Below are 24,773 nucleotides of genomic sequence, written 5' to 3'. Positions count from 1 at the left end.
GTGCAGGGCAAGAGCACCCTAAATGGCTGTGGATTTGCTATGTGTGTTGGGCTTGGATAGGTAGCAGAAGCTGTTGCACTCTGTAAAAGAGATTGAGAGGCCAGAAGTTTGACCTCTTGCCTTCCCTCTTTTTAAGCGGCAGTACTTCTCCCTTTTACCATAAGCTCTGGTTCACGGTCAGTCTAGCTACAGAAAGGAGAAGTTCTCCTTATTCATGTGACTTCTTGCTTGTCAGATAAAACTGCATCTTCATCACTTGTAAAAGTTTCCTGTCTAGCTCAGTGGTCGGTTTTGCCTTTCCTGCTGGGTGTTTGCAACATGTTTGCAGCCTGCCAGTGTCCTGCTTTCATTCTTTTTTCCCTGCCGTGTTGTAGAAGGAGTTAGACGGGCGCCTTGGTTACGTTTGTGCAGAGCTGACACCATCACTCAGTGACCTGTTTGTGTTTCCTCTTAGATATTCCATGGAGAGCTTCCTCCGTGCCACGTGTCGTCTGTGAGCGCTAGTGCCGCGGCTCGCTGCGGTGCCGTCTGAGACCAGGGGAGCCGGCTGCAGCGATGGGGGACTCTCCCACCAATGCCGTGGATGGAGGCACAGACACGTGCAAAGACGCGCAGGCTGACCTGGCAGAGCGGGTGGCAGCCATAGAAGTGACTGTCAGCCCAGACAGACATGATCAAAACGGTGAAGACACCACTGAGGAAAATGACACAGTTTTTTCTGATAGCGTGAAAGACATCCAAAGAAATGGAGTCAACAGTGACGTGGGAATGAATGAATGCCTACCTTCCCAAGGGCCAGGAGATGCTCTCTGGAGACATGTTCCCAAGAGACCGCCCACTAGACCCGTGCTATCAAGTAGGAAGTTGTCTCTTCAGGAAAGACCAACAGGAAGTTATTTGGCTTCTAGCAGCACTCCAGGTTATGGTCCGTATGCCACAGGACCATCGCCACGTATAATGAGGCGACCAACGATAGAGTCAAATCGGGTCTCCATCTCAGATGCAGAGGTAGGCTTGTTCTCCACTGTAATTGTGGTGTTGAGGTAAGGCGAGTCTTGGATGGTCTTTAGCCCTTTGAAGCTAGTAAATCTGAAAGCATTTTTTCCGAGGGTAATAATGGGGAAATTCCTGAAAATAGGCGCTTATAAGCTTATATGAGCTTGGAGTGGCTGGACACCTTTACATACAGCCCTGAAGCCTCTGCTGGGTGTAGCCCAGGTCCTGATGCGTGGCTCCTTCAGCCCTCACCTGCCTGGAATCAGCTCAGTAGGGCACTGAGACTCCCTATTTCCTTGGACCCGTTGTACAATCGCGGCGCATGGGCAGCCTGTAAGGCTGTTCGGAGAAAGGGCTGCGGACAGGCGGATTTGCTCGCTGTGTCCCTGCAGCGTGTGCCCTTCGGGGGTTTAGCAGCCGAGGTGGCTTTGCTGCTGGCGTTTTATGGATTTAAGCTTCTGGAGATTATGCATCTCCTATTATGTTTCACCACTATTAAAGCATGATTTAATTTTTGTAAAGAGCTTAAAGGCACTGGTGTTCCCCACTCTTGTCTGTGCCTCTTTTTTTTTTCCTTTGAAGCATCTGTATATGTTTGTAAAAGCAGTGGGGGCTGAGGGCCTGGACCCTGCCCTCCCCTTCCCTCCTTCAGAGGAGTTTCTCCAGGACGGCTGGAGAAGGTCCTATCTTGGCACTGCTGCCTCGGTACCAGACCTGGGTTCAGACCTGCCCTGGCAATGTCACGTGCCGGTAGTTGCCACGTGTGCGTGGATGTGGCCCCAGGCTGTGGTTCCTGGGGTTGCTCGTGGGGGACGTGCCTGGCTGTGGGTAGATGTGTCACCACTGCAGCTCTCCCAGCTAAAGCTGCCCGCGTGCATGCCTGTGAGGTGAGCTCTCCCGTGTTTCTGCCTGAGGGGACTGGGACGGGGCAGGGGAAGGTGCACGGGAGGGGTCTGTGCGTGCCACCCTCCGAGGGGTGACTCGGAGGGGGGAGGTAGACGGGAGCAGTGACCGTGTGCAGGCATGGCCTTGCCCTGCAGAGAGGCTGCAACCCTCCTGGCGCTGAGCCCCGGGAAGCCTCCAGCCCTCCCTGTGAGGCGAGTGCTGGGCCCTCTCCATGGGCTCCTTCTGGCCTCGAGCTGGCGGTGCTGAGCCTGCGAGTTCAGCTGTGGGGGGTGCCGGGCCCCGCGCGGGGCAGAGGCTCAGCCGGGGGCCTGCAGCGCTGCCTGCCTCACCGGCTCGATGGGCGACCTGGTGCTCTGCTGGCGCCGTGGAGCGGGCACGTCCCTCTGGGCATCGTCAGGCTTATCGCTGCAAAGCCTGAATCTCCCTGCAGATCTTGCCTGGCATCGTAAGGCACCGAAATCACCGGGATTTAGACCTGTGCCAGTCTGGGTCCAGGTGACCTGGAGCCAAACATCTGTTGGCTTCCTGCTTCCCTCCCGAGTTTGTATTCTGCCCCCTTGTCCGTGTGAGCAGAAGGATGCTGTGCAAACGATGCTCTGGGAATTCTGGCAAGGGCCTTCGGCTGCGAGACGAGGTTGTGGCAGTCCCGCTTGATAGAGAAGATCTGCAGGAAACGACCTACAGAGATCGCGGCTGCCTTGACCACGTGCTTTAATGAGAGCGACTGGAAGGGAAAGGAGCCGGTTCTTGGAAAAGCGCACGACGCGTGTGTGTCGGCTCTCCGGCCCAGCAGCGCTCCGATTGTGCCGGCAGCGGGGCTCGTCCGGGGTCGGTTTCAGAGCAGCTGTGGCAGCGGGTGATTGCAGCTCGCTCCGGTCCGCAAGGAAGCGCAGAACTCGCAGTCCTCTGGAAGCCGTTCACTGCTTTGCTATCACTGATTCCTGTAGCTTTGATCCGGAGTAGTAACACAGAAATGAGCAGTGGGGCAACTGGACCTCTGCGGTTCTCCACTGAATTATAGATGTTCTGGTTTTCAGTTAGAGAGATGCTACTGAGCTTTTTAATACCCCAGCAGGATTTACCTGGTGCCCAGAGTGGGTGGTGGACGGTGACATCCTGTTGCTGGATTAAGCACCTTGCCTCCACTCTTCAGGCAGATGCCCACCTTCTACATGACACTTTTTTTTTTTCCCCCATATTTGAGGAAGACTGACAGCATGGCCAGAAGAGAGGTTTTTCCATGGTGCTGGTGAAAGTAGCTTCTGCTCTGCTGCATGGGCAGTGTGCCAGTGCTCACATGCACCAAGGGGAAGGGCGAGATGGTGTCTGTGAGCATGTTCTGACACTGCTGGGGATCTTGTCACATGTTTGATGGAGTTTGTCCCACCTGAAAAGGTAGGGCTTTTATCTCTGAAAGTATGCAGGTTCTGCTTGCTAAATGCTGCTTCTGAACACACAGTGCTGGTCTCTTAGACCAGATCTCCAAGGAAAATGTCACTTGGAGAGTGAGTAGAAGAGTAAAAGATCTTTTTCCAGACTTCCTCCCTAAACCTGCCAGTATGTTAAATTGCTTTATACTTTGTCTTCTCCACTTTCCTGGCTGCCTAAATTGTCTTTCCTGTCTCTTACACATTGCCCTTCTCTCCCTTGCATCCACCCACTCCTTGGCAGGCCAGTCCCTCCATCCCTGCTGTTGGCATGATCTCTCCGCCCTCCAGGATCACTGGTGAAGTTGTTCTAGCTCATTGGCTTTCCACATCCTGCCTATGGCTCCAAATTTATGTTCCCTGCTGCCGCCAGTGCCACCTCTCTGCCTTTTATTTTCATGTATTTATTTATTTTAGGCTTTGAATCACCTCTTTTTTGATTAGTGGCTTTTAGTTCCCAGCTTTCTTTCACAGGTTGTCTTTCAAAGCCTATCTCCAAATTGAGGAGACTCATAGTTATTTTTTAGATTGGAGAATCTGGCTCTTTTTAATGGCCAGAATTTTTCCAATAAATATGTGCACGGCCAGCCTGATTTCTTTCTTCTTCCCCCCCCCTCATCCCCTGCCTTTGGGAATGCCTTACTTAGGAAGGGCGCCAGTGCTCATGTGCAGTCCCTGTGCCCCCATCGGGTGGCAGAGGCAGGTGGCCACTTCTCAAGGGTTTCCGTTGCAGAGTGGTATCAGCAGTTGTTGATGGAGCCGGCTCCAGACTCTGGGCTTCGTTGTGCCTTGGCTTTGCGATTTCTGATCAGCTGTGGTTTTGGTGGCACAAATTCCTTCCTTCCTTCTCCTGAGTAGCCCTTAGGCACCCTGGCAAATGAGGCATCTTGTTTCTAGGCTGGAACGGTTGCTGTATGCTGCAGCGGACCCAGCAGCCCCGTTGGCTGACAGCTTTTCATTAAAGGATCTCATTAAGGTTCTCGACTCCGCGTTTATCAGCAGTGGCAAATACGTCGTGGGATGAAATCGAGAGGGTTTGACAATGTTATCTGTCAGAAACACTTGGCCCAGAGATAGGTGTTTCTCTCTGATAAAGCAATAGCATAATTACCCGCCTTCTTGCAGGAGAAGCAAATAATAACGTAGCAAGCCTGCCAGCCTCAGTGCTGCGTGGCAGGGATTTAAAAAAAAATAAAAACCCACCTATAATCTAGTTTGATTTTGGTTGTGTTGACCTCGAGAGCTTGAAGCATCACAAAATCTCAGCATTGCCTTCCCTGGGGCCCCTCCTTGGTGTTCCCATCCCCATTTTTATCCATTTCCTTCATATTGCTGAACCCTGTCCTTCCCTTGGCCGTACGGTATGGTGGAGTTGCATGGAAAGAAACATCCCCAAAGGCTGCTGTCCTGGCATTTTTGGGGAGACTGATTCAGCTGAGGGCAAAAGACTTGCAGGGATGTTTCCAGGTGAGCGGTTTGATGGGGATGAGCGTCGCTGGGCAGCAGTGCTCTGCCTGGCTGCATGCCGGACCTGGAACAGCCTGCACAGACCTCCTCCTGGGCTAATTAAGAAAAAAAAATCATTGGAAGAAGGTGGTATCTTCTAGCCAGAGACAAGAGGTACTGTGGAAAGGTGGCAGAGTCGAAGGTGTCGCTGCCCCAGACACGCAGAACGGGCCCTGGCCCTCCTTGGTCGCGCTAAATATAAACGCGCTGTAAGAGGATTTGCCCAGCTGGCTGGATTACGCCCCGCAAGAAGGGCTCTCTTCGCTGGAGCCGCTCGCCTGGCAGCTGCCCCGTCTCTGCAGCCGGTGCCGCGTGTGCACAGGGCCCCCGCAAAGCGCAGCCTGCGGCGGGGAGGCGACGCTGCTGCCTTGGCTTTTTCACGGGGAATTTGTCCTCCCTGCGTCTGTAACCTGGGACCTCCCGCGCTGGCGCGCTCCCCGCTCCTCTGGGCGAGCGTTGCGGCTTTTTCCTTTCCTTGTTTCTCCGTTTCGCAGAGCCGGCAGGGCCGTGCGCAGCGCGAGCCCGAGGGCTCTCCGCGCCTCCCCGGCGCCCCGCGCGCCCGGTGACGTTTGCACGGTTCGAGGATGACGTAAAGAGAATAGTTGCTCGTATACGTGCCTGCTGACTGCGCTCGAATCTCACCCTATTTCAGATGTTTGCTTGCTTTCTTGACTATGAAAATAAGGTATTAAAGTCTAGTCCTGTTTCATAAAATTGAGTTTTTCTTTTTTTTTAATTTATTTTTTTTCTTTTCTCCAACCATTTTGATGGTCTTATGTGTCACACTTTGTCTCTTGCTGAGTCACTGTGTTTCCTTCTGTTGCTCCTAGTGCTGACGGATGCGTTTTTGCCTTCGGAAAGATGTTGTACGCTTCGCTAGCAGCGGAGTTAGTATGTTCCTGGGGCCACGTTACTCACAGTTGGCTCTTTTCACTGTCGGGGCAGCTGAAAAAACTTCCTTCGGTGGGAACAAGATCAAGATTTAAATCATTCCTTGTATTCCTGACAAGCCAGTGCTTGCAAGCTTAAAAAGTCACAGATCGCTTGGCGAGAAGTGAGGAGCCCGGGAGTCTCCGGTGGGGAGCCGGGAGGGGGGCTGGAAGCGAGGTCCAGGAGAGCTTTTGGGAATTGCTTCTGTACCTGCTAAATGGTTCTCATCTTCCCTGTTGTCTTATCGTCCGTCTGGTGGGAGCTGGTCGGGCGGTGGCCCGACCTGCTTGCAGGAGGTCTGTGAGCAGCGGGGCAAATGCAAGACGAGCCCTTGGGCTAGCAGGATGCCGGGCGCCCAGCAGCTGGGCTTCGTCGCTCCCTGCGGCGGACGTCGCTGTGCACCTTCGTGGTCGGGGTAGACGCTGTTTGTCGATGAATTATCTTTTTGCTGCTGCTGGTTTTTTTGACCTGCTCGTGCTTCTTGGCCTCCACCTGCGGAAGCGCTTCCCGGGGTATCGCCCCAAACGGGTGCTGGGCGCCGAAGGCAGGGGTGAGCCCGTGTGGGTGTCGCGGCGGGAGCTCAGCGCTTCCCCCCCGGGTCCTTGGCAGCTCGTCGCAATGCGCCGCGGGGCGACGGCCCCGTCCCTCCCTGCCGAGCCGCCGCGGGCGTCTTTCCCCTCCCAAATCCCGGCTTTGTCCGTGCAAAGAGGCTGGATCCGGAGCAAGGCTGGTGCCAGCCGCGGCTTGCGGCTTTGTCCCGAGCCGTCAGAAAACCGCAGCGCTGGCAGCCCGACGGGGTAGCGGCTTAAGCGAGGTTTAGCGTTTCTTTATTCGGCCCTTCGCCTCGACTCGGGAGCGATGGGCGCCCTGACCGCCTTCTCCTTTCGCCCCGCAGGACTGCGTGCAGCTCAACCAGTACAAGCTGCAGAGCGAAATCGGCAAGGTACGTCGGCGCGCCGGCGGGTTTTCGGGGCGCGAGCGGTGCGCCCGCGCGGGGACGGGCAGGAGAACGCCGCGCCGCCCCGGGGGGTCCCTCTGGCCGAGCGGGGGACGGGTGTCTGTTTTGATTCGGGGTTTTCTTTTCTCGCTCTTCGCCCTGCGAGCGTGACTGAGCTCCGCTCGAGGTCGAAGTGGAAGCGCTTCCTCTGAAGTCTAAATTCAAGTTTCCTTCCCTCCGAGGGCAGTCGAGTTGGCTTCCTGCTCGCCAAAGGTATCGCTGACGCCTTCGGTGTGCTAATGCAAGCCAAGAGGGAAAGGAAAGCAAAAAAAAAAAAAAAAACAACCCCCCAAACCCATGAAAGCTTGTGCTTGTTCACAGGGCTCCTACGGCGTCGTCAAGCTGGCCTACAACGAGAACGACGACAAGTACTACGTAAGTGTCCTGCCGCCCGCGTTGCTCCCAGTCCGGTTCCCTCGCGGTTCGCAAGCGAACGCCGCCGGACGGGACGGGACGGCCCTCGCCGCGGGCTGCGTGCTCCTTCCCGGCGTGCTGAGAGTGGTTGCCAACAGCCCAGCTAGTGTCTCCTCTCCAAATTTCAAACAAATGATGAGTAGGAAAAAAAAAAAAGGTTGCCTTGAAATAGTCCAAGCCCAGGGAACGGCGAGTCTTTCTGTCCCCCATGCTTTCCGAGCATTTTTTTTCTTTCAATTCTTTGCAAATGGAAAGCTTTTGGTCATGGCCGCGGGCGCTGCGGCCAGGCATGGGTTAACGCCGGCGACGGGCAGCAGGGAAACCGAAGCCAGAAGTGAAAGCGGGCGTCCAGGTTAGCAGCGGTGTGCTCGCTAATCCTGCTTAATCTCCGCTGCTTCTCCTAATCTAGACAAACCCATCGGAGGCACCGCAGTGAGAGCGCGGCTCCTGCGGCAGCCTCGTGGGACAGGGCTGGCGCGCGGCCACGCTTGTGTGTTTATTTTTATTTTATTTTTATTTTATTTTTATTTTATTTTTATTTTATTTTTATTTTATTTTTATTTTATTTTTATTTTTATCTCTGTGTTGAAAAGCAATGAGAGAGAACTGGAGGAAACCAGCCCTTGCTTGGCCTTTAGTGAGCAGCCCGTTCGCGTGTACGGCGGCTTAGCGCGACGCTACGGTTTTGCTGCCTGCTTTATTTTCTTTAAAGCCAGTGTGCATGGTACAGAGGACTAAAATTTTAAAGAAAGCACAAGGCTTTATAGCAAGGGGTAATTCAGAGCGCGGCTCCTGGTTCCGGCTGTCGTGTTCAGCCCTGTGCGAGGCTGCTGGTAGATGCGGTATTAACGGGTGCTGGGAATTGGGTCTAGTTCCCGCTAAAGCGAACAGAAAGGCTGCGGCCAGCGCGGGCGAGGAAGCGCCTCCGTGTCCCAGTCCGCAGGAGATTCGTTCCCAGTGAGTAGGGGGGAAAAGAGAAAAATAAAAAAACAGCTGAGCGCTGCGGTGGAGCAGCAAATAAAAAGCAGAGTGTGTGCGGACAGGGATCCCGTCCGGAGTCGCTGCGCCGACGGGACACGGTTCTGCAATGCCTCGGGACACGGCTCCATCCCATTTCCCATCTCTAAATCAGCTTGCAAAGAGAAGTGGTTGCGACGGACGTTTGTTGTGCTTTGAAGGCTTTCGGACGGCAGCAAATCCGAGCACCGGCCGCGGCCCGTCCGGTCGCCCTTACCTGGCTGCTCGCGCGCCCAGCTGAGCCTTATCCTGCTCCCGGGGCGCGTGCGGGTTCGCCGCCCGGCCCCGCCGGGGTCCCCGCGGTCGCCCTCGCTCCGTCGGCGCGCGTGGGTAGCGGCCGGCGGGAGACCTCGAGGAATTTTATTTCGCGGGGGTCGCTCCGGTGCTGAACGGCAAACAGGGACGTTTAATGACTGGGAGTAACAACCCGTTTTCCAGGGGAAGGCGAGAGCAGCCATCCCCTCCCTGGGGAGCACAGACTGTTTTCCTAAGCAAATTGCACCAGGAGCTGATTGCTCACGCGGCGTTTATCTGCCGGGGATGCGGGAGCGACCTTTAGAAAGGCTGCCGGCACGCAGAGCCGACGGCGTGTTGAATTCAGATCACCTTTCGCCGTCATGGTAATGCCGCTGGGACGGCAGAAGAGATCAGCACAGCCCCGTGCCCGGGCTCCCGGCGCTGCGAGGGAGGGGGCCGGCGGCAGGAACCTGCTTCCCTTCGTGCCGCAGCCGTGCTCCGCTCTCTGCTGCCGATGCCGCTCGGAAAGCACCGGGCTGAGGGTGCCCAGCGTATTCCGAGCTCGCGGCGATGCACTTTAACGCTGCCTTTTCTTCTCCCTTCAGGCTATGAAAGTCCTCTCCAAAAAGAAGCTCTTGAAGCAGTATGGATTTCCACGTGGGTATCTCGTGCTCAGAGGTCTGCCTGCTGTCCTCAGCCAGGCGGGTCTCCCCGCAGAAACGTTGCCTGCGCAAGGGCTGCAGCGCACGGCCTCATTTGAAAGCCGCCCGCGTAGTTGGGGGCGAGTTAAAGCACCGTGGGCATTGAAAGGACAGGCACGAACACAGGGAAATTAAAAGCGCTCGGTAATTAGGTTCCCGGCTTTGATTTTCTGAGTCTCTTTGAAGTGCTGGCTGTTTCTTGCCCACCATCCAGGAAGCCTAATTAAATGCTGGAAGTTAGGCCGGGTAGACCCCCTCCTCCTGGGGGCATTTCGAACCCCTTAAATGGCACGTGGCTCTGGCAGTAGGGCCAAGGGATGTGGCAGATGGCCAGGTTGGAAGCCAGCAGGAGTGGGGCTCAGAAAGCTCTGCTCAGGGGGGAGACTTGAACGCTTCGGTGAGGAGGTGATGAGATCTTCCAAAACTTCCTCTTCCTGGAGGCATCTTGCAGGGGGTCTGGCTCTGCTGCCCGTTTCTTGGAGTTGCTGGTCACCAGTGTGGCCAGTTTAGGAGTTACTGAAATCCCTGAGAAGTCAGATGTTAAGAAGTGCCGCGAGGACAGAGAAGGTGCCTCTGTCCCTGCCCTGTCCTGCACCTGGGGGTCAGGCCCCAGAGGCTCTGGGCTCACTCAGAGCCTGGCTGGTGGCCACCTCTTCCCACGTGCCGGGTGCTGCTGAGAAGCAAGCTCTTCCCCATCCCACGTTGTTGCGGTTGCAGGTCGGCCTCCTCCTAGAGGGTCAAAAGCGGCCTCCGGAGAGCAGCCAAAGCCGATGGCACCGCTAGACAGAGTCTATCAGGAAATAGCCATCCTAAAGAAGCTGGACCATATCAACATCGTTAAACTGATAGAGGTGAGGCAAGGGTGCGAACGAGGTGGGGGAAAGCAGTTGGGGGCCCTGCCTGGGAAGAAAAGGTGAAAGGAGTTGGGAGACCCAGATCCTGGAGATCTTTAAAAATCCCAGCCTACGTGTTTGCTCTGAGAGCATCACCCTTCCCACAGTCCATCCAGGAGGGTGTGCAAGTGGGAAGCGGGGCTGATCCACATGTCTCTGTGAGTCTCTCCACCCCAAGCTACGCTGAAGCAAATCTTCTTTACATTACAAGAGGGTCACTCCTTGACTGCCCCTGCTTCAGCCAAAATTGGTTTAAAACAGTGGTTCAAAATTGAGGCTGGTGACCCCAAGCAGGGACACAAATCACATGTGACAAACTGATGTGCTTGTCGTGGTCCTTGAGGGGTGGACCTGCGAGAAGGCAGCAGCTGGGTGCCCTGGTGGTAGCGGCTAGCTTTGATCAGTGAAACTTGTGCGTAGACAAGGCCCGGGAAGGTGTACAGATGCTAGGTGCACAGAGCTGTTTTCAGTGTTGGCTGGGGTCAGACTAGGACAAGAAGTGCTGTTATTTGTAAGCAGTTTCTCCAAATATAGGCAGAAGCCCAGGCTTTTCTGGAGACAGGAAAATCAGTGTCTTTCAAAAACCTCCCTCTCTGCAGGAGTCTCTGAATATTAGCCTAGGTCATTCTTCATGCTCTGCAGCTCAACACAGCGTATAGGGAGCTGCAAAATGTTTTTTGATGAAAAATATCTTTTTTTTCACCTCCTCTCTCTTCCTTCCCTCTCCCCTTATCTCTGTTATCTCTGTTATCTTTTACAGGTCCTTGATGATCCTGCAGAAGACAACTTGTACATGGGTGAGTGCGTCATTGTATATGAACAAAACTGGAGGGTTTCTTCTCCTCCTGGTCTGAAGCTGGTCTCTCTGGACTCCTCCTGTAGCCTATGGATAGAGGGGGTGACCCAAAGACATCTAGTCTAGAGGTGCCCCTAGTGATGTCTCCGGACACGCTCAACTTCCTGCTAAGCCTTGGACCTCTTAAGACAGCTGCATCGCTGCATTTGGCCTCTTGGCCCAGACCTACTGCTGGATGTCCGATCTGGAGATCGCAGCTGACCCACACATTCATACAAAGGGTGGGGAATTTCCATCCACCTTGTCTTCCTCCTGTGCAAACCTTGAAGCACCGACCATGGTCCAACTCCAGATTTGGGGAAAGCCTGGAGATTCAGGCCTGAGAGGCACTGAGATGGGCCAGAGGAGGTGGACATCCAACCACATTACACCTCTGCTCTATCTAATCTTTCCTACTGAAATGGGCTCAGAGGCTGCTTCTCCTGCAGTAATTATGGGATGCTTTTGAAGCTGCCTGCAAGCAAGGGCTCTGCCTTGCAAATTAATCCGTTTGCCTTTGGAAGGCCGCTTCTCCCTTTTGGCCAAAGCCCTGGCAGAGTGCTGGTGGCATCGGCAGCGGAGCAGCCGAGGCTGGAGCACACGTGGTGGAGAGGGCAGCTGAAGGCCTGACCTGCTGGGGATGGACAGGAGAGTTGAGGAAATGCATGCTTTTGTTGAATGCAAATAAATGCATGAGGCAGGGCAGAAAGCTGTAGAAGAGAAACATGAGCCATCCCCGTGGAGCAAGGTCCCAGAAATGGCAGCAGTCCCACTGGAAGTCCTGCGGCGGTGGCACTGGTGCCTGGCACTGAGCGGCCGGCTGCGGCATCCGTACCCCGTCCCCTCCCTGCCGCCTGCGCTCCTCTGTGCTCTGCCTGGGGTTCAGGCAGCGGGATGCTGGAAAACCAAGCTCCTGCCCGCAGTTGCCTCTGCAGCGAGAGGAGCTGCCTGTGCTCAGCGCTGCTCAGGATTTCTTAGCAGGGGAAGGAATCACTTAATTCATGAGGAAAGAGGTCTTCTGGATAACGGCGGACCCTTCCCTGAAAAGCAGTGCTAGTTGCACGCTACCCGTCTGCTGCCAGGATCTTTAGCGGGAGCGCGCCGTACTTCTCGGGGACGGGGCTGCGGACGCCCCTCCGGAGCCTGGACCCGACGCAGGGCCCGCCTGGCCCTGGGTGCCCTCGCTGGGTGTTTTAGGCTTCCCTTGAGCAGAGGCAGGCGCGCAGCAGGCCTGGCACGCGTGGTCCTCGTCGGAGCCCGCGTTGCTGCCGAACGCTGTACGCTAAAACCCCGCTGCGAGAGGCCGCGGACTTCCGCGAAGGAGCAGAGCAACGCGTCGCCGCTGGCCCAGGCCCCGCGCAAGCTCGTTCAGCCCCGACCGCGCGCGGGAGCTCTGCGTGCTCCGCGAACCCGGAGGCACGCCGATAAATCCCCTCTGGGAGCACCTGCCGGGGAGCGGTTATGCCTCAGGAGCCGTGCCGCCGCGCTGCGGATTGATGCGGCAGAGATAGAGCGACGTGCTCTCGCAGCGACGTGCTCTCGCAGCGTCTCTGTCGGCGTCGGCGGCTTAGCAAAGGCGTCCTACCGAGCCCCCTCCGCGAACGCACCGAGTCGGGCAGCGCTCGCCTCGGCGGCGGCCGCCGCTCGGAGCGGCCGGCGCGTTCGCGCCCGCTGCCGCCTTGGCTGCGCTGGCGCGAGGCGGGGAGGGTTCCCTTCGCTGAGGAGAGGCAGGTTTTAATTCCGCGTCCCCTGGCGCCCTGCTCGCAGGGGAGGGGAAGAGGCAAGCGGGGAGGTGTGGGAAGGGGCGGTGTTCTGTAGGCACGAAACGCGCGTGAGGCCGGCGCTCTCTTCTCTGGTTCATTCACGCTTTGGTTTCCTTCCCTTGCAGTGTTTGACCTCCTGAGGAAAGGGTAGGTAGCCCTCCCGGGGCCCGTTGCGTTGAGTTTTTGGGGGGTCTCCATTAGCTTGCTGTGGGAGAAGGAGGTGCGTGTGGCGGGGCGGACTGCTGCGTGCGGGCCGGCGGAGGCTGCGGCCGGCGGCGATGAGCCTCCCTCGGCGGCTCTGCCAGCCCCGCCGCTCGCGTCGCTCCTCCCTAGTTTCAGCAGCAGAAAAAACTGTGTAAAAGAGGGGGAGAAGGCGGCGGCAGAAGGGGAAACGAAGGTCGTCTCTCAAATGGCAGCAAGAGAGAGAGGTGCTGCGGGTGGGGGTTTCCCCTGGGTGCCCAGGGGCCCCAGCGCCCGGTTTTGGCGACGGGCAGTCGGCTCGGCTCGCAGAGACCGCGTCCTGCTTAAATCCAGCCGGAGCCGCTGAGCCGGGTCAGGGCTAAGCTGCCGAACGAAGCCGCCTGGCAGGCTCGGGGAGCCGATCGAGCCTTGCTTGATGCAGGCTCCCGTCGGGAGACGGGGCCGCGACGGGGCAGGGTGGCTCGGGGAGCTCAAATCCCCGCCGTGCGGAGCGCTCGCGTACTCCCCCTCTCCCTTTCCTCGCAGGCCCGTCATGGAGGTGCCCTGCGAGCAGCCCTTCGGCGAGGAGCAGGCTCGGCTCTACTTCCGAGACATCGTCTTGGGCATCGAGTACTGTGAGTACCGGGAAGTGTCCCGACACCGGCAGGCTGTCAGCCAAGTGAGAGGGTCCCTGCTGACCGTGCGTGACCACCCTTGCGGCAGCTGGTGGCCTTTCCCAGCTTGGATTTACCCAGGCCATGTTGTGGGTGCCAGTGGCAGGCATTTCCGTGGGAAAGATATTAGGAGAACAATGGCCAGCTTTTTTTCTTGTGTTTTGGACTCTTTCTGGAGAGTATCTTAGAAGGCAGTGGCAGGGAAACAGGCTTTTGCAGGCACAGACTGTCAGGTAGCTTCAGCAGGAGCAAATCACTGGCTCCAGCTGGGCACGGGAGAGCTGGGGAGCAGCGCTAGGAGAGCGTCCACCCCCGTCTGCTCCCTCTGCAGCCTCACCCATCATCATCGTCACTCGGCTGTGGCGTGACAAGAGCCTGGCGCTGCTGTGCCCTCCTGGGGAGGAGGCTCTGTCCTGCAAATCCAGCAACAGATCTCTCCTACGTGGCCTGCTAGGTCAGCATCACCATTTCTAACAAGTCTTCTCCCATGCCTGGCTCCCGTGTGGCTGAGACCAAAATCTTTGCTGAGCACCTGTCCTCCCAGTACAGGGAGGCCACAATAGGTCTGTAAATGGCAACAGGGAAAATTTTGGCCCCAGCACAGTTGCCATGTCCCTGCTGGCGTGAACCTGGCTTGCCCCAGCCTTACCTTGGCCAAGGGGAGCAGCGGGAGGGGAAGAGTCCCCGAGGTGACAATACAAGGCAGAGTGGTCTGTGTGCTGGTGTCCGATAAGCGCTCGCTCTCCATGGCAGGGCATCTGAGGCTGTCAGAGGGTGCCCTTTACTCGCTGCAGATCTGCAAACCTTGTCTTTGTGGCTGGGCTTCTGTTATGACCTATGCCTGCAGATGCCCTTGAATTTGCCAGTTGCTTGCTTTTTGATATGAAAGATCTCTGAAAATAGCCAGGGCAGTGGAGCTGGGTACCAGTGGATAGAGGCTCTGGTGCTTCAACAAAGTGTGACACCGTTAGCTAGCGTTAGTCCCATGCTGCTTAATATACCACATTGTGCCTCCCTGGTGCTCCTGAGCCTCACACCAGGATCTTCATCTAGTCAGAAGGCACAACTCATTCTCTTTTGCTTACCTGTGCTAGCCTGAGGCTCTTTCCCGTTTCCAGCAGAAGGCTCCTGCCTTTACCCTCAGTACTGCTCCTTGCTTTGGGTCTGTTCATGCGCAGGATGCTTCCAGGGGCCCCCATTGCATGGTCTCTTATATGAGAGATAGTTCTGAGTCAGCTAGTGTGCAGTTGTAGCTTGTGTACCAGCTGCACACATTGTAGCAGACAAGCTGCTTGTGAGCTACATATATGCCTCTACCTCCTTGGTTCGACTGTCCCCACTGTAGACAGCAGCTCACAACGTTCAGTGATGGGTGCGCTCACCACTGACTGATCTCTTTAGACAGTGTACTGAAGAATTGACTGTGGTGGGATGGCTGAATACGAGGAGGAAGAGTCAATCCAGCTTGTGCGGAGGGAATTCATGCCTCGTGCATCTAGTTTTTACAGAAGAATCAACAAATGTGTAGATAAGGTGACCTGGATCCTACAGTGTACTTGGAGTGCAAACAGCTTTTGATTATGTCGGTTAACAGGAGCTCTTAAAGAAACAAAGTCTTTGCACTAGCGTGATGGTCTTCTGGTTCAACAGCTAGATGGACAATCAGAAAAGGAAGAATATGGTTTTGCAGTGGAGAAAAGTCATAGGTTAAAGAGGAATGCATAATGAGGCCGGGGTTGTTCAGTGTTTTCCAAAGTGACCAGAAAAAGAATAGTGCGAAATGGGAGAGGTTGGTGATGACATTTAATTAGTCAGGAGAGTCATCGTTAGAACTGACCACAAAGATTGGCAGAAAGATTCCTTGGTAGTGAGCGACGGCATGGTAAAATGACAGGTAAAATTCCATGTTGCTGATCACAGGGTAATGCATGAGGGGGAGAAACAACACTAAAAATACGTACATCGTGACAGGCCCTAAATTAGCTGTTCTCACTCAGACTTTGTTCTGGATAGTGCTCCTGAAAATGCCAGCTGATTGCTTAGTGACAGTCAACAAGGCTAACAGAATTTGGAGAATTACTGGGAATGGAATAGAGACTAAAGCAGAAAATGTCGTTGTGCTGTTGTTGATTCTGCGGTGTGCTCCTAGATGCAAGAAGGGAATATCTTGGATCCTGTGTGCGACTGCTCATCCTGTCCCAGAAACCACATTTTGAGAACTAAAAAAAGTCCAGAGAAAGATGATGAGGGTGGTCCTGGAGTATCTCTGTACAGAAGGATTAGACCCAAACTCCTCAGTTTGGAAAACTGTTACAGGAAGGGGCAGTATGACAGAGGCTTTTAAAATCCTGAGCCTCATAGTAGAGATGTACAGGGAATGGATCTTCTCTGACTTTTAACAACACAAGAGCCGCGGGGTAGCAAAGCAAAATAATCAGGTAGCACGTTTAAAATAGAAGGAATTACTCTTTCGTGTAGCATGTAATTAAACAGTGACATTCATTACCAGAGGACATAGTGAACACTAGAACTAAATGAGCTCAGAAGTGATTAGACAAATCTGTGGAAGAAAGGAGCATCAAGGATTATTAAATACGAGCGTACAGGCAGTTTCCCATCAGGCTGTCTAAAGCAGAGAATGGGCGTACCATGGGTGTTGCATCTGCTCGGTTTGATGCTTTTCCCAAAGCTATTGACTCCGGCAAGAGATGGGGTGCCAGATGGATAGATGGATGAAAGAAGCTGAACATCCAAGTGTTTGGCTCCTCTCATGTCCATGGTGCTGTTCCAGCTCCTTGTCCATGCTGCCCTCGAGGCCATGGCTGCGCAGCTCTGACAGCAGAGAAGACCGTGTGTTGCTGGTTCTGCAAAGATAATCAGCTTATCATCCTTTGGGCACCGTACCCTTTTATACAGGTCAGTTATAACTGGCTTATTTTGACATATCCAGGCACGCAGTTACAGTAGCAAATCTGAAGGCAGGGCAGTGAGCGAGGAGAGACAGGGACCCTTGATGTAGCGCCATCATCCCTGGTCAGTGAGCAGGAAAAGGACCTTTGGGGCACAGCGAGCTGGGACACCATCCCTGTTTAGCCGAGGATGGGAGGCTTTCAGCTGTTTAAATCATAGGAAATACCTGTTTCTCTCCAAAACCAAGGAAATTGTTTCAAATATGCTTTCAAAAAGGCAGCATGAAGCTGTGTCCTACTGAAAGCACTGTGTCGTGCAACCGTAGGGCCTTGGGCTGTATCTGCCTTCATTTCACTGAATCTCTGACGGCCCCCAACAGCTCCATGGCTCCGTGTAGCCTGAGAGAGCCCGTACTTGCACTGAAAATGTTTGCCTGCTTTCAAACGCTTGTGGAGAGCAAGTCTGCTGGGCCGGATGGACCTTGCCAAGACAGAGGAGGTGATTTGCAGCACTCTAGTCTATCTGCACATTGAAATGCAACATTAGCTCTTGATTTGTTTAAAATCTGTGGAGAAGTACCAACCTCCAGGTGGAAATGAAATCAGTATTTGCACGTCTATGATGGTGCAGAAGCTTCAATGTGCTGAAAGCTGCCAAAATCCTTCAGATCACCCCAGAAAGTCAGGGGAAATGTATATACGAATGAGAATGGGAAGCTCATGACTGTTTTTTTCAGTGGACTCTGAAGGACGCAAACACTGCGGCTTTTTATATTCTCATTAGCATTCGTATTATAGCAGACCCTGCAATGCCTTAGCCAAGGGATCCAAGCTCGGTTGTGCTGGATGTCGCTGGTGCCTGCATAGCAGTTCTTGCTCAGAAGACACTTCTAAACTAAAAGATAGTCCAAAAAAAAAGTGTGCCTAGTCCCAAGCAGGGGGAATACAACCAGGCAATAAATGATAGGGTGCCCTAGCACTCACAAAAACAGGAATAATAGGATGCTTTATTTTGGGCTATGGAGTAACCACTTATTTTATTAGCAAATGAAAGTTAAAAATGGTGTTCTCTCAGAACTGCTGGGTAAATGCATGGTAATTATTATGTAATTACAGGGGAAAAGTGCACCATTCGTGCACGTTGAAGGAAGAGTGTTGCCAGGCAATCTGCAGATTGCAAGGTAATTTTAATGTAAGCATACATAATTGTTATGTAATTTGGGACACTTGATAACCATGCAGCTGCTTTAAGCTCACAGTGGTCACAGCCGTAAATGCATCATTGCTGGTAGGGTTTTATTAAATTAGAAGTTAGAAACTGGAGCCTGGAAGGTGTTAATCCAGGGCAGCGTGCTGCCCTCCATGCAGAAGGTACGTGTGAAATGGGAAGCAGCTGCTGTGGCCAAGCAGATGGGGAACGTGGGTGGCCCTTTTAGCGGTAGTGGCACCCTGGTCGCTTTATGCCCATGGTGACTGGGCTATGCTTGGAGCTTGCTCATGATGCTTGCTGGCATGGCATATCTCCTTTTCTGGATATATTCAAGGCCCGCCTGGATAAAACCCTGTCTTAACACGCTCTAGGTGACCCTGCTGAGCAGGGAGGTTGGACTTAGATGATCTCCAGAGGTCCCTTCCAACCTTACTGATTCTATGATTCTATGGAGGACGCTTCCTGCGAGAGGCATTTGGAAGGAGACTGCAGCTGAGGTGGTGGCAGCAGAAACTTTCTGCATCAAGTAGAAAGTCTAGCGGAGATGCAGTGAGGGGGAGGCCGGGACACTGTCTTGGAGGGGAGAATCCACCTCATCCCGAAAGCAGGACATGCTACCACCTTGTTTTATTGAGTGCTTTTGGCTGCCTTTCTATTTTTAGTAAGTTTAATACCAAGTAGTGCACTTTGATACCTGCAAGATCTCAGGCACAGTCACAGATAGTGGAGAAACAGAGGCAGAAGCAGGGTCCAAGAGCAAACATGCCCATTCTCTGCATCCAGCTCCAAACCAAATCTATTGACTAGTGTAGGGACACAAGGGGTGACAGGAAGGCTTTTGCATGTAGACTGTAAGTACCACGAATTTAAGTGTATATTTAAGAGCTTTTCTGGAGAGAAACATTTTGCTGGGTTATTTGCATTGTTAATTAAAGCACATGCATGTCTCTCTGGACTGGGGAGATGCACAGGTACATCTCCCTGCAGATAAGCCCAGCTTTGCTCCCCTGATTGTACTCACTGGAACTGTGTCAGGAAGTGAATATAGTGGCACAAAGAGAGTTATCAGCAGTGGCCAGGTAAATCCTAAAAGCTGGAAGTTGCATACAACAGCAGTGGCTCAGGCACTTCCCACACCAGAAGTTGTGTCTTTGTATTTAATAGCCTTAGCAATTTTTCCCATTAATTTGTCCAATCCCTTTTAAAACTGATGTAAATCTTTTACATCTGCTACATCCTCTTTACGTATCATGGGAAAAGGGTCCTGCAGCTTTCAACTGATGCCACGAGCAACTCCTAGTGATCATTCCCTCCTTCCTCACCATGCTTCCATGGTTTGATAGCCCTCCATCTCATCAAAGGTCCTTCAAATCCAAATCATCCTTCAAAAGCATCTTCTCCAGGCTCCAGAGTCCTTGTCAATGCTGTCATTGCAAGGCCATGTGTCCTTCCATCCCTGTGACGGGATGTTTTCTGTTAGAAAAAGCTGGAGTCCTGGACCCTTCAAACCTTATCAGTGAGGGCACAACGGTATTTCAGACTGAAGCTTTCTTCTACAGGACGTTTGGATGAAAATACTCACTAGAGGATTTGAAAATTTCTTCCGCCCCCCCCCCCCCCCCCCCCCCCAAAAAAAAAAGCCCTACAGTGCTGCTGGACTAAGGCAGATATGCTTGTGTGTTTTGCTTACTGCTTAACTTCTGATATCTTGGATGTGGTGACATGCTGAATGCAGGTTTGATTTTTTGAAGACAGGACAATTTCCTTCTGGATTGATTCAATGCAGACTTATATTTAATAACTGAGCAGTAAATTAGTTTGCTGGGAAGAGGAGCTTGGTGGTGTGCCAGTTTGCCTTGGCAGATGAATGGTGGCAACGAGTAGCAGGTGAAGCATGTAACAGGAGGATTTTCTTTAACAGCTGCTGTCTGCTGGCAAGAGATTTTTTTTTCCCTATTGAGAGCAGACATTTGGCTCAAGAAAAAGAGCAGAAACCTTAGACTCTCCCCCAGTGCTGGGGGATGTATGTGGGAGCCGCGGGAGAGGCATGAGGGGAGAAGCTTATTCCATCTAAACACGGGGGATACGCCGGCCGGATGTCCCAGTCTGGCGGAGGACTGGGACACAAGTGCCTTCATTTAGTAAAGCCTGAGTAAGTAAGGTGTAATCGCTCTCAGCGTGGCTGAAAGGAAGACTTTTTTTTTCCATGTTCTCCATGGAAAACGCGTGGTTTCCCTCCTGTGACTGCGCTTAGGGAAAGCAAAGGTAGCGGTCCTGGTCTCCTCTCCGGAGCAACCTCGTCCCACCTGCCTGAGCGGCCGGTTGGAGGGAGGGTCGCGACGTGCAGCCGCAGCCCTTGGATCTCCCTCCGCAGCCGCGGCGCTCGGCAGCCCGTCCTGGCAGATGCCTGCAGTGCTCCCACACGCTGAGCCAGCGGCAGTAACTAACTGCCTGGTGTGCTGATCAGAGCTGGCTTTCCTGAGATAAGACTTAATCTACTCAACTATCGATATGTGAGCATAATTTCCATTATCTTAAAAGGAGAGTTAAGCAAATAAATCAACAGCCGAGTCAACACAAGCTTGTCTCTTCTGGAGGCTCTCGAGCACACTGTTACCCAGCCCTGGGGTCTCCCAACACTGGGTGATGGAAACAGCAGCACCAGGAGGAGGGGGCTGGCATGGCTTCCTCACCTGCTGAGGAGCTCTCTTGGCTTCCGAGCTGGCTGTTTGGGCGTTTAAAAACAAACAAGCAAACAAAAAGCTTTCACACAGCAGTGAGTGTCGCTTGTACACGATGGATGAGAACCATGCATAAGATGCCATCCATTAAGGGTGAGAGTAATTAGCTGGAGCAGATCAGATGTGGTTGAGCCTTTTAAGAAAGGTCAGACAGTTTGATTTGTTTGGTGGATTTTTTTTAATTTATTTATTTATTTTTACGAAAGCCACTGTGCTTAGTGCAGGGAGCAGTGGAGGTTATTTCAGCAGTGCTTTTGGTGCGTACTCTGTTTCTCCCTTTCCCAGTAGTCACTTGAATGTTGGCCCGTGCATAGCCATGGTGGGACCTGCGCATGCTTGCCAACGATGGGGTACCTGCCCTAGATGTGACAGGTGACATGATGGGGTGTGCTTATGTGGGCTGGACCGTATGGCAGCGGTAAGTCTGAGGGCAGGTGCACAGCAGGAGCTGTTGGCCCGTAAGTGATCCTGTAATGAGGTGTCTTTGTTGGGGAGGTTGGACATCTCTACCTTAAACTGACAAGCAAGCTGGACTCTGCCTGTCTCAGCAGGGCTTCACTGGGTCTTCCAAGAGCTCTGATGCTCAAGCCAGTTTTCAGATCATGTCCCTTTGCCCCAGGCTCTGGGCTGATTTCCGTTGGTGCACCCTGGGGCACCCAGTGGCCCCCATAACACCAAGAGTGTGCACCCATCTCACACTGAAAGCTACAGGCAAGAAACTGGCTGATGTTTGGGCTTGCTGTTCTTCTCTCAGGGAACTTGGGCTCCTTCCCCAGCCCCTAACGTAACCCCGGACTGCAGGGGAGCACAAGGAGGTATTGATCTTGCCCAGCCTGTGACAGCCATCTCCTCTGGCTTGCCCTTGGTAGGGCACTGCAAGCAAGAGCAGGAGGTTGGTCCAAAGTGCAGCCTGCTGGTGGTGCAGTGGGTTCCTTGGGAGGATGTTAAATCGTCTCTCTGCTACGGAGGTGATATGAGAAAAATACTAAGCAGTCTCTGCAGTAGCACCATATGGATTGCTTTTCCTCTTGAATGGGGATGGGATTTTGTTTTTAAACAGATATAATTCAGTGTCAGCCTCAGTAAACAGCACAGCATGGCAGTGCATTGTAACGTGCTGTGCATATAATTTTTAGCACACTTGTAATAACCTACTGGAGCTCCAGAGTTTCCAGAAGGGAGTGCAGTGAAAGGAACCCTTTCCAAAAGGGTCAGGGACCAATCTCATTTCTCTTCTCCCAGCACTCCTCTCTGCTCCCTTGTGGTCTTCACTGGCAGTTAACCTAGGCAGACGCTTCCCAGATGTTTGCTTCTGAATGACAGGGAAAGCCCACTTAGACTCTGAATAGCCAGAGGCATCTGGAAACAACCAGGAGCAGTTGTGAGATGAGCTGCATATTGTGGAAAAATCTCATCCCACCGAAGGCAGCAAAGGGGCTGAACGGGACTGAACGATATGCTTGGCAGGGGTTCGCTACCAAGCCCTTAAGGAGCAGGGGAGTGGAGCGGTGGGAGAGACCCGCAGAGACTCCAGGCAGCGTCGTGTGCTGTGTGGAACTACTGGGAACTCCCCAGTCAAAATCCTCCCCTAAATCTACCCCAGCCTCCTCTGCTGCATCGCAGCCACCAAGACTCATCCCTGCCTGAGCACCGCTTTGCATGCGGATGCCGCAAGATCGCAAATCCACGCAGCACGGTGCAGTTCAGAGGAGGGTGCTCCAGGACCTCGGCCCTGACCCCACACCTCCTTGGGCAGGTGGGGACCTGCTGGAGGCTGAGAGCCTCTTGGGGTTAACATGCTTATCAGCAGTGATTCTGGCAATTTTTTAATTTAGAAGTTACTGAAGTTTGGCTCTGATTAGCCTGAGCTTGGTCCTGCAGTGAAGTGGCACATAAGCCTCTGCTTTCCTTTAATATCTTTTTCCAGTTACCCACTGGCCTTTTGTAGAGGTGATGTTCAATGTGTGCTAAAATGGGGTCCTAAATTAGCAAGTGTTGCTTCACTAAGACCTTGGAAATGCAAACTAGCTGTTCATCTGCTGGAAGGGCAGCACTGAGCATTGGGGTCCGGGCAGCAGAGCATGACCCTACAGCTATGAGCATGTCTCTGCGTTGCTGGCAGGCTGTCCCATCAGGTAATGAGATGCCACGTTGGCAGTGCTTGTGTGATTAAGAGAGAAGCAGATGCAGACTGGCCGAGACTATTGAAAAGCTATAAAATCCCAGCCACAGGCGAATAACCCAAGTGTCTGGCTGGGGAGGCTCTCCAGGAGTCTGTCCCGGGGACAAGTTCTCCCATGACGACCAGCTGCAAGGTCATGGGCACCTTTGGAGGAGGCAGTGGGTGCTTTTTTTCTGCTCCTGCTGGACAGGGACGAAAGCAGGAGAAGGAGCCTGGCCCAGCACAGCAGGCCCGTGTCCTCACTGCTCTGAGAAACTCCCTTTTGTACAGCAATGCCCAAATCGTTGTAGCCATACCACTAGTGTTAACTTCTGAAAGCTAGCATGAGCTTTGGCCGTGTCCGTTCAGGCTTTGCAGCATAGCAGGATGTGCCAGAAACTCTGTACCTGCACCCTCATCTCATGCTTGCACCTTCCAAGCAGATATTTCTAAGGCACTTTGGGACCTTTGCCTAGGAGATGCTCTAGAAATCCCAGGGATTGTTATTTGGATGCAAATAGGCCTGAAATACTATCACCTTTCCACAGGGGTGAAGGATGGTTCTAATAAAAGTGAATTTATCTGAGCGCTGCGGATTTGGGCCTTCTCCAAAGAGCTCTGTAATATTGCACCATGTTTCATTTTCATTATAAAGCAGTACTGATTTATTTCTCAAATCAGGTCTGTTGGCACAGAAACCACAGACGTTGTTACAGCGAGCTGCTGACCCCTGCTTGCAAGAGCCGAACTGTTTGCAGGCAAAAGCAGGCGGGAGCATTTCTTGGAAATCTGTGAAAGCAACCTGAGACAACCACTCCGCTTCAGCCATCGGTTTTAACGCCGGGAGGGATGAAGGCAGTTACGTTTACGTGGGAACGAGCACGTTTGGGGCAGTTGACGTCCTCGTTGCATGGGGGGCTTTGGAGGGGGGGGGACGCCGATGCGAGGGTCCGTCTCGAGGCTGGCGGGCACCCAGCGCTCAAGCTGCCGCTGGGGATTTCGGGTTGCCCGAAATCAGGTGTGCAGCCTCGCACCGAGCCGCTCGTAAAGCCTCAGGAGCTATAACGGGGGCCTCGTTCGTTAGGCTGATGGGTGCTTCTCTCCATCCTCCTCCCATCGCGGCTGGTGCCTCTGCTCCAGCGATGCTGAGGAAGGGGGAGGATTTGCAGACAGCAGAAGTCTTTTCAGCCTTTTTGACAGCGTAACGTGTGTTTTTTGGCCCCGGAGGCATGGTGCTGATGTTCTCCCCTGAGCCAGCCAGGGCAGGGCTGTGGCCGCTGGCGCTGCCGCTCGGGCCAAGCGTGTGGATTTTGGTGCTCTGGGAGACGGAAATGGTCACCCCTGTGCCTGATTGCTTTGGTTTTGCAACGGGTGCGTTTCTGATTTCTTTGTCTGATGTTCACGTTGCTCTTGAGCCTGACAACCCGCGGTGGCCAGACCTGCTGGGCACCAGGCACAGACGGGTGCTGAGCAAGCCCCGGGCATGGGCGAGCAGCCTGGCTGCTCCTCTGGGTTGTGCAAAGGCAGGGAATGCATTTTAAAGGATAAATGGCCATTTCAGGTGGGAATCCTGTTTTCCTTTCCTGTGCAGAAGAAATAATAAAGAGCCCGGGGTACCTGCTTCCCTGGGGCAGCTCTCCTGGTTTTTGCAGACCTAGCCGCAGGGATGAGTTTGTGCAGTCCACATATGTGTGACCTGTATTTTGGGGGGAGATGTTGGGGAAACTTAGCCTGATGGCGTCACGCGTGTTCTTCGGCGGCTTTCACGCAGATCCCCGCATGAAAGGCAGCTGATCACTTCCTGGAGGGAAACGACTTCCTCCCCCCGCTATTTTTGTCCGCTCTCGCTCCATTACCATAATGAAATGTCAGCTTGCCACCAGCTTTGCTGTGGAGCAGATGTCTCTGCATAATTACTGTTCCTGCCGGGCCTCCAGTGTTTACCCTGGCTGTCTAGCCAGGCTGATAGAGCGTTAGCTGGTTCACATCGCAGCGTGGCCGTGCGACTGGGCACAGCTGGAGGAGGCTGTAACCGCCAGGGCTTTCAGCTCGTGCTCTCCAGTGCACTTTTGTCTGCCGTGTCTCTAGCTAAGCTCTCGCGGGGAATGGATCGGCTTGCTTAACCTGTGTGTGATGGTAGCGAGTCAGCTGGCCGTGTCGGACCACTTACAACGGCTCATCTGAAACCTCTTTGCCATGCAGCCGTCGCGCGCTGTCCGGATGGGTTATATGAAGGTGGTCCTAGAGCTCTGCGTGTGGCTGGGGCGCTCTTTATT

At 53.7% G+C, this 24,773-nt stretch overlaps 1 protein-coding gene across 2 annotated transcripts in view; it reads left to right on the top strand.

Moving 5' to 3' along the window:
- Positions 1–457: 457 nt before the first annotated feature.
- The window catches only part of CAMKK1 (calcium/calmodulin dependent protein kinase kinase 1), a 43,479-nt gene continuing 19,163 nt past the window's right edge, over positions 458–24,773 (top strand). The window contains exons 1-8 of one of the 2 annotated variants that reach the window (XM_062592186.1): positions 458–1,008; positions 6,661–6,708; positions 7,084–7,137; positions 9,036–9,087; positions 9,849–9,982; positions 10,785–10,821; positions 12,748–12,769; positions 13,349–13,437. In XM_062592186.1, the coding sequence (XP_062448170.1) occupies positions 556–1,008; positions 6,661–6,708; positions 7,084–7,137; positions 9,036–9,087; positions 9,849–9,982; positions 10,785–10,821; positions 12,748–12,769; positions 13,349–13,437 (889 nt within the window). In that variant the 5' untranslated portion in view covers positions 458–555. The remainder of the gene's footprint in view (positions 1,009–6,660; positions 6,709–7,083; positions 7,138–9,035; positions 9,088–9,848; positions 9,983–10,784; positions 10,822–12,747; positions 12,770–13,348; positions 13,438–24,773) is intronic. The other variant, XM_062592187.1, reaches the window with a different exon arrangement.

This window comes from Rhea pennata, chromosome 20, assembly GCF_028389875.1.
Source record: "Rhea pennata isolate bPtePen1 chromosome 20, bPtePen1.pri, whole genome shotgun sequence".
Taxonomy (NCBI): domain Eukaryota; kingdom Metazoa; phylum Chordata; class Aves; order Rheiformes; family Rheidae; genus Rhea; species Rhea pennata.
The sequence above is the reverse complement of the archived record's forward strand: the minus strand, read 5'-3'. Positions and strand labels throughout refer to the sequence as shown.